At 51.5% G+C, this 9143-nt stretch overlaps 1 protein-coding gene and 1 non-coding gene across 12 annotated transcripts in view; both read left to right on the top strand.

Annotated features, from left to right (window-relative positions):
• The first annotated feature begins 326 nt into the window (after positions 1-326).
• Positions 327-429, top strand: LOC112478885. The gene has a single exon (XR_003045993.1). It is a non-coding gene; the product is annotated as a U8 small nucleolar RNA (small nucleolar RNA).
• A 387-nt stretch (positions 430-816) lies between these two features.
• The window catches only part of HNRNPUL1 (heterogeneous nuclear ribonucleoprotein U like 1), a 33541-nt gene continuing 25214 nt past the window's right edge, over positions 817-9143 (top strand). The window contains exons 1-3 of one of the 11 annotated variants that reach the window (XM_025045991.1): positions 817-837; positions 6287-6409; positions 8380-8536. In XM_025045991.1, the coding sequence (XP_024901759.1) occupies positions 6292-6409; positions 8380-8536 (275 nt within the window). In that variant the 5' untranslated portion in view covers positions 817-837; positions 6287-6291. The other 10 variants (XM_025045989.1, XM_015588436.2, XM_006910697.3 and 7 more) reach the window with 10 other exon arrangements.

Below are 9143 nucleotides of genomic sequence, written 5' to 3'. Positions count from 1 at the left end.
CTTCTCTCAGAAGTCATGTGGTCCCTCTCCCTGGCAACTCAGTTTTCCCCATTCATAAAAAGAAGGGCTTGGTGGGGTCTAGGAGTTTTCCCCTCACTCAAGAGGGTAGAAATGAACATACACATAGACAAAAAGACATGCAAGCAAAGAAATGCAGACTCTCTGAAACTCCTAGTGAGAAACAGGCACACAGATACTCATAAGGTCACACAGAGATATCCACGCCTCAAAGACACACGAATTAATGGACATATTGAGGCACACCTGGTCACAAAAACAGACACAAATTCAGACACAGTAACAGACACAGAAAATTACAGATACAGTCGTCATGGAAGATAATCCTTACCTGCTCCTTCTTTGGAGGGAAGATTAGAACATGATGATTGGAGAAAAAAATTACAGATACAAATATATGCACAGGCAGATACCAGAAATAGAAAGAAACTAGAGTAACAGATACACGAAGAGTAAAGCGATACAAATACCCAGAGACATATAGAGTACAACAGGTACTCACAGACCTAAACGTTCAGATTCATATAGAAACACAGGCACAGAAAACCGCCAATAATCACTGGCTCACAAAGGAACTCCTGCCAAGATGACACTGTGTTTTGCACGCATCGCGGGGCACACGTTTCTGGGTGTGTCCAGCAGATGGAGGACCCCTTGGCAGCGCCCGGACGCCCTCCGGTGGCGGCTCTTGAGAACCCAGAACAGTTCAATCCCGGCCACAAACTTTTAAAAAATAAATCGTTGTGGGAAGCTGGGAGGAGAAAGGAAGTCGGACGTGGGCGAGGGGCGGGGTGTCTGGACTGGAACCTCCGGGCCCACGTGAGTGTCTGTCCCGCTTCTGAGTGGATGCTGTGTATCTAGGTTGCCGTAGTGTAAGCTCGTAGTGTAACTGCCCAGTGTGTCTTTATCATTTGATGCAGCTTGCCCATGCGGACCTTAGCGGACGCATCTGCATTGCAGTTCGGTGTATTATCCCCTGAATTGATGCATCTGATACGACCTCACGGTCATTTATTTATCTGTGTCGTGTGTGCCTTTGTCTAAGTAGAGGGTGTGTGTAGGCTTTTATGGATTTAAGGTAAGGCTGAATGGGCAGCCGGCGTTTGCATTGTATATCTCGGTTGTGTATCTTACAGACGTTTTGTGTCATTTGAGTTAGAGGCGAGAGGTGGTGCAGCGTTAGACACTGCGAAACTGTGGTGTTTGTATTTAGTGGCGTAAGGCTTAGCTACGGACCCTTGTGTTTGAGCTTATCAGTACAGACGCCAAATAGCCAGATCTACTGAACAGCAATTTAGAGGATTTGTGGTAGAGATCCGCGAACTTCTGGAGGTCTTCCCCGAGGGGAAGGCCCTATGGTCGCGTGCAAAGCGCCCATTCCACGTAAAATACCAACCATAGAGAAAGACGGCAGGGAAGCTAGGATCGTGGAAAAGAGTCTCCCTATCAGATGTTCTATTAAGGGAAGAGGGTGCGATTTCTTTAACGACTTTTCTCCCGTTGTTAGTCTAGCCTCTATTTTCAAACCTTCAGGACTCTCTGAAGTCAAAGGGTTGCTTTTCATAAAGGCAATTGAGTTTCTTCCAGATTAAGAATAATTCATTTATTAATCTCTATTTCTATACCTCCCTCCACAGCAAAATTTGTGAGCCGGTCCGCTGAAGAAAGGCCAATCTGGTTAGTCTTTCCTAAAGCGATCCAACTGTCCGAGCTTTAGTGAGATAAGACAATAACTGCGATTGGTGAGCAGATTGTTTTGAAACCGCCCTAACGGCAAGGGGCGGGCCTTTCGTGAATTCACCTCTTTCCGGTTTCTTAAAGGCAATAGGGAAGGGGGAGGTGTCTGCCGACCCTCCGTTTGATTGGTTCTGGCGGACTCCTCTAGGGGCGAGAGATCTAGACCCATCAGAATATGTGTTACTGAGACACTAGTTTGATGAAGGGGCTGCGCAGGAAAGGCCGTGGGGCACGCTCTTTCCGAGATCTCATCGCTGATTGGCCCAAGTCCTTACTCCCTTTCCCTCATTTGACCCTACGGGAGCGAGGGCACGGGCGCTACCCAATCACTATGCGCGCCGCCTCCCGTCTTTTCCCGCCCTCCGCTCAGGCCGCGGCATCGACGTAGGCCAACGCTTCCTCCCGGGCGCTCCTGAGCCCTTTCGTTGCCGTTTTTTTGAAAGCCGCTGTCTGATTGGCTCAGTCCCCGGGCCCGCGCCCGTTGCCCCCATACAGTGGCCAATTGGCACCTATGTTGCATCGCAAGAAACCGCGGAAGTGGGGGAGGCGGCGGCGGCGGCCATTTTGAGCTGCTGCCGCCATTGGAGTGGGCCCCCCCCCTTTCCCCCTTCGCCTCCTGACAGGAAAGGTTTAAGGGGGACAGAGCCCTGGGAGGCCGGGCCAGGCTCGGGGGCCGCCCCGGGGGCCCGGGCCATGGATGTGCGCCGTCTGAAGGTGAACGAACTTCGCGAGGAGCTGCAGCGCCGCGGCCTGGACACTCGCGGCCTCAAGGCCGAGCTTGCTGAGCGGCTGCAGGCGGCGCTGGAGGCCGAGGAGCCCGACGACGAGCGGGAGCTCGAGGCCGACGACGAACCGGGGCGACCCGGGCACAGCAACGAGGAGGTCGAGACCGAGGGGGGCTCCGAGCTGGAGGGGACCGCGCAGCCACCGCCGCCCGGGCTGCAGCCGCACCCGGAGCCCGGCGGCTACTCGGGGCCGGACGGACATTGTGAGAGTGCGCGGGGCGGGGACCGGGAAGCCCGGAGTCCGGGCCGAGGAAGGGCTGTGGGACGTGGGAATCCGGCGCTCGAGGTCGGGGAGACGGTCTGAGGATTGGGGGATCCCGCTACCCGCCGCTGAAAAGGATCTGGGGTGAAGGGCCTAGGGACGGCTGGAGGGTGGATCCTGGCATTCGGTACAGGGAAGATACTGAGAGTGGGGGCTCTCGGTTTCGGAGATGAGTAAAGTCCGGGGGAGGGGGGAAGGCGAGGATTCTGGAGCCTAGCATTCGGAGACCGGAAGCCGTGGTTTCTGGAGCTGGAGAGAGTCGGAAGAACAAGAGGTTTTCTCTTCGGGGGCCGAGGAAGGTCTTGGAAAGGATGGTGATCCTAGAGTTTGGAGCTGAGTGGTCCTGGGGGCTGTGCTAGCTCAGCTTGCGGGCTGGGCTTTGGGAGCCTTGTTTTCAGGGCTCGGGAAGGAATCACCAGGTGTCCGGGGCCAGGAGAGTTTCGAGGATGGAGGATCCTGGAGTTTGCTGCTGGATGGAATAACGGGAAGTCTGATATATGCTACTGGGGTGGGTTGGTGAGATGGAGGTCCTGAGGTCTGGCTGGAGAGGGTCCGATGGAGTGGATGCTCTGGTGTTTGGCTGGTGAGCATTTAGGGGATGTGGGTGACCACGTGATTGGACTGTGGGGGACCCACATCTGTCTGATGATGGCCTGAGGGACTGAGATCCAGGGCTGGAGACCGACCAACTTTGAGGCAGGGGCAATTTGGGCATTTGGGGCTGGAAAATCTGGGGACCTTCTTGTTGACTTCTAGAGCTGATATAGGAAACCTTGGTGTCGGGAGGCTGGCAAGGGAGGGAAGGATGTGTCACTGGACAACGGACCTAGAGGTCCAGATCTGGCAAGGCTCTGAGGACAGATAACTCAGTGGCTACTGCTGAATGGTCTTGGATGAACAATTTGGAGGACAGGGGTGGGTGGGATGGGGCAGATAACAAGTTGGTGGAGTTTGAAGTCCGTGGAGTATCTGGGGGACATAGGATCCTTGTGTCCAGCACAGGAGTGTGTAGCTGATCTAGCAAATATGGGGGAGGGGAGAGTGTGTAGGATGTGGAAAAAGAAAGAAAACCTGTAGACTGGGGGAGGAGGGGTTCCGGGGCTGAGAGGGCTCCTTGGTCCCCAAAGCAGTTATTTGTGTGCCCAGGGTTTGCGGGGGTGGAGGGGTGGGCTCCAGAGGTAGCAGGGGAACCTCCATCATTCAGAAGGTATGACTCAGAATGAGGAGGGATAGGGTAGATCTGTGATTGTCTGACAATTGGAGACCCTGGGATAGAAAGGGCGTAAATCAAATTAGAAAAGGGTGGCTTTCCAGCAGGACTGGGGAGTGGGGATCAGAGAGATTAAGGAGTAAAAAGAGAGGACTCTGACATCCAGAACTTGTGGTATTTCTCTGAAAAAAGGGCACCCTGGGCCTTGGCTGAGGGAATGAGAACAAGGAGGTCAGGGAAAAGACAAGATTTGGGCTTGGCACTGGGTACTTAATTGTTCCTGAGAGATGGGATCTCCTGGAAGAGAGGCAAGTTGAGTGTAGATTCCGGGTGGAGGGTGGCCTGGGGGTTGTCCAGGACTCAGGTGCTGGGAACAGTACTTCCCCTGGCAGAGACCTGTGAAAGAAGGAGTAGCCCAGTGTGCAGGTCTAGGGCAGGAGAGACCCTGGCAGGAGTGCCTAGGAAGAAGGGCCAGTGGCCAGAGGTGTGTCAGAGGAAAGCGAGGTAGGTGCTTCAGAGCTCAGACTCCAGACTCTCAGACTTTTTTCAAATAAGGCTTCATAACTTGGGCAGGTCACTTCACCTCTGTGAGCCCTGGTTTCCTTGTGTGTACAATAGGGATAATACTAGTGCCCGCCTGGATTATAATGGATAAGATCACATGTATAAGGGGCTTAGCACTAGGCCTGCTTTTTTTTAGGAGTGGATGTTTTAGAGAGTGGAGAAGGGCCCCAGAATCACAAGTTCTCTGGGCGAGGCTGCCTCTGTGGACACAGGAGAGAGTCTCAGGAAGATAGATGTGAGGCTTTGTGGAAAGAGCACTGTGCTTGGAGTCTGGGAGAAGTAGAATTGTTTGAAAGGGCTCCATATATTCCAGTTAAGGAAATAATCCATTTCTTTCTCTCTCCCCTACAACAAAATCCTTTGCGCCCCCTTCATGCCCCCTCCAACTCTTCCTTCATCTCCAGTAAACAGACCTGTCGCAAACTACATGATCTGTGACTTTCTTCCCTTTGGGCTGCACCTGTTCTGTGCCCAGACGTATTTGTCCTCTGAGAAAGGATCCAGTCGGTTAGCAAGTTGCAGAATAATCTCCTTCCCTGTGGTTCTGCCCCACTGGTCCTGGCACAGCCAGTAGTAGGTCCCTCGAGGCGCTTGGCAGAGCTGGCCCCTGGAGTGGAGAGAGAGCCTACCTGCTGCTCATCCTAGGTTTCCCAACTTTGCAGGTTTGGCTGCAAGGTTCTTCCTGAGGGGGTTTGGGGTTTGGTACTCTGGTTTTAGTCCCACCTCTGAGAACCCCATGAATGTTTTCGTCATTCTCATCACTTATCTGTTACTTATCTGGGTTCCTGTCTTAGTTTTTGGTACTTCTTTGTAGCCCTTAACACAATCATAGTTTTGTGTGTGTGAACATTTGTTTAATATGGGTCTATGTCACTAAACTGAAGGTTTCAGTAGGGGCAAGCTCATTCTAAGCTATATCCCAGGGTCTGATGTGTGGTATGTGCTCCATAAATAGTTAATGTTGTTATTCTCACCACCCTTCGGCTAAGTTCCTCCTGGACCCCCAAGACACCTTCCTGAAACCCTTTCTACCTAACTCCAAATATTTCAGGGCTTATCCCTAATGAACCCGAAGGCCACTATTATCATGATTCCTATTTTCTTAGCAATTCCTTTGCTTCTTCCCCCATTTCTTTCTTTAGCTGAGATGATTACCCCTTATCTTTGCATGTATTGCAGGGTGGAAGAGAATCTCTAAGAGGGTTGGCTATGCAGGTGGGAATAGTGAATCGGGCTGGGCCGAGAACTGGTTTGTGCTCTAAACAATTTTAAAGGCTGTGCTCTGAAGGCAACTCCCTAAGCATTGCACCTTGCCAGAGAACACCTAGGCTGGTGGTTTTTTAACCGTACTCTTGGAGTCCCCGGTATCTAGAGTCGCCCCCGCCCTGGAGAGGGGACTTGGAGAGGTCAAGCTGGACTCCTCTGATCCTCTCGTCTCCTCACTTCAACCAGAGCAGTTCTGTTTCATTTGGTTTGCATATTGGGATTCTGTAAAACCCAATCACAGATCTCCAACCTTTTGAGGGGCAAGAGGGCATGTCCTCAGGTAGATGGAGTGGCTGACTGCCCAAATAGGTTTCCATCTGAAGGTGTTATCACACCTTTTAACCTCTGGCAGACTGTTTCCAGTGGGGACGTCATTGTGTAACATAAAAAAGCCACCTCTTGTCCCAAGAAGGACCCTTCTGACTGGCCGTTTTTTGTTTTAAGATGTCATGGACAATATTACCAGGCAGAACCAATTCTATGAGACCCAGGTCATCAAACAAGAGAACGAGTCAGGCTATGAGAGGAGACCATTGGAGGTGGAGCAGCAGCAGGCCTATCGCCCAGGTAGGAAAGCACGTGGGGTACATCTCTTTCGAGGGAAATAGTATCTATATGTGGCCCTTACCCTCTGCCTGGAGCCCATTTTCATCTTCCTCTTGGGCAATCCATTTGGGTTTTGTCACTCTGGCAAGGTTCTTTGGAAGGAAAGAACTTAGTCCCGCTCCCGGGTGTTGGGAGAGGGGAGTCTTCGTGGTATCTGTTTTCAGATGTTAGTGTCAGCACCCTGGAGAGTTTAGACCGAGAAACCAATGTTTGGGTCTTATTTAGAATCTTAGAATGTGGAAGCCAGAAAGGGCCTTCTAAATCTAGTCTGGTATTTCCCATGCTCTGAAGAATAGTGTTCCAGGAGGTGTTAGGGACTTCTCAGAAAAGGGCTCCTTGGCCAAACACATCTGAAAAATGCAGCACATGCTATACCACCTCCAGGAGAGTCTCTGCTCATTAGAGCATCAAAAGCTCTGAGAAGTCCTGGACTGAAAAAAATTCTGTCGTGTTGTATAAGCCCAGGATTTGCCAAACATGTAAATATGGTTTTGCAGGAGAAAGCTCTTCCTAACACCGGTTTGGGAAACAAAGATGTAATCCAGCCTTCTCCTCATTTTATAGATTGGGGAGGTAGGTGGCTTGTCTGATGGCAGAGTTGGGGTTAGAACCCAGGAAACTGGCTTTTGGGACACTTCATTCCTCACCATTTGTGCCCTGCCTCTCGGGAAGCAGGGTCCCACTGTTGAGTAATGACAGAGCCAGTCTTGTGCTCCTTTCACTGTATTATGGTCCTAGTGCCTTTTCTTAGTGAATCTAGTTGATTTTATGTACTTTCATTCTGGTTCATCCACAAAGTGAAATCTCCAGACATTTCTTGCGAGTAACTCAGGATTTTAATAAATGTAAGTTAAACTGAAAATTTGTATCAGGCTCTGTGAGACTTGTAGGATCATTTGGCCCAAGAAGAGTGTTTTCTGTGCTATTACCAACAGACATTTCCCAGGGCCTCCTGTGAGCCCAGTGCTGTGCAGGGAATCAGGAGGCTCCCTTCAGATGGGCATCATCCCCATCCTGGACAGCCAGGAGCCTGCTCTCAGATTTGGTCTGCGTGCCAGAGCTAGGGGGTGATCCGGGGTGGGGGTGGGGGGGTCTTGGGTTGAGTGCTCAGATGAGTAGATGTGAGTGATCCACGATGTCAGGCGTAGACTCTGTGGGAGAAGTCAGGCTAGGTTGAATCCGTGGTTCCCTCTCAGTTAGGTGCTGATTCTTGGAGTCTGCCTAACCGGGATATTCCTGTGGCCCACAGAACATTACTCCATCGTGACTTTCTACGTGTGCGATTCCGTGAGGCCATCACACCTGTGGGCTGGCTTAAGTGTAGATCCTCCCTTCTGGGTGAATCCAGGCTTTGCGGTAGAGTTACTAAAGCCCATGGAGTGAGCTGCAGGACACAGCGCTCTGTTGAATTGCTTTCCCCTCCCTTGTCAGATTGAGGAAGCTTTGTAAGAACTGAAGTGGAGAGAGTCTTTGGGAGGAGAAATTGGAGAATGTAGACTTTCTCAGTTTAAAGAGATCTCAAGTCCTTTAGGGCTCCCTCCCACTGGGCAGTGCAGGGTAGCTGCCAACTTTCATGGGCCCTATGGCAAAGTAGCCAAAGGCAGCCATGCCACCTTAGAGAGCTTGTGCTGAAGTCCCCTCTCTCTCCCAGTGAAGCCCGAGAGCTCTCTGACTGACATCTGTCACCCCGTCGACTGCCAGTGCTTGTGTTCCTGGCTGGCCACCCCTGGCCTCCCTTCATCCTAACCCTGTTCTCCAGTCAGCCTTCTCGGCTCCCTCAGCAGGCTTCCACTGAACCCAGCTGGCTGCCCGTGCCCAGCACTTCACCACCATAGTCAGGATCCTGCCAACATCTCCTGAGGGAAAGGGACCAGAAGAGTGATAGCTGAGGAGTTTCCAAGTATCTTGACCATCTGGGTTTGTCCCTACAGTGGAAGTAAAGACGGAGATGAAGCAAGAGGCACCCAGCAGCTTCCTCCCGCCTGAAACATCTCAACTCAAGCCAGACAGACAGCAATTCCAGAGTCGCAAGAGGCCTTATGAAGAAAACCGGGGACGGGGGTACTTCGAGCACCGAGAGGATAGGAGGTGGGTGTGTGAGGCCACCCTTGTTCCAGTCGGTCTCTAGGTCTATAGCCTAGTGCCTGCTGGGACCTTTGTACCAACCAAGAGGGGCAGAGGGAGTTCTTTCTGCCCTCACACTCTCCCCACCCCAGCCCTTCCTGCACTCACTACCAGATTCAACTTTATAAAACTTTTGGACCTTCCCTCAGTTCCTTGCTTCCCATTACCTACAGGGTAAAATACAAACACCTTAGGCTTTTATGTGTAAGACGCCAGCCTGCCTTTTTAGTCCTTTGCCCCAGTATCCTACAGTGTCCTGTTCTTAATGGCTGCTCAATATCCCTCAACTGGAAGAAAAAAAAGATCTCTTTACTGGCCCTATTCCCAAACGCACCCCCTCCTCCATCTACTCATTCATTCGTTGTCAGTGCTCGTAGTTTTTTCACAAGATGGACACTTGGGATACAGAGATGATTTGGGCAGTGGGTCTTGCTTTATTTCATTGCCAGGATAGGGACTGCTAGACACATACGCAAGTAAGCCACAACCATGTGGGATGAGTAGTCAGGGTGTGCGTGTCAGAAGCTCACAGGAGGGAGTGGCCTCTCTTTCCTGGTCATTTGCTCTTTCC

The sequence above is a fragment of the Pteropus alecto genome, unplaced genomic scaffold (genome assembly GCF_000325575.1).
Source record: "Pteropus alecto unplaced genomic scaffold, ASM32557v1 scaffold474, whole genome shotgun sequence".
In the NCBI taxonomy this organism is placed as follows: domain Eukaryota; kingdom Metazoa; phylum Chordata; class Mammalia; order Chiroptera; family Pteropodidae; genus Pteropus; species Pteropus alecto.
The sequence above is the reverse complement of the archived record's forward strand: the minus strand, read 5'-3'. Positions and strand labels throughout refer to the sequence as shown.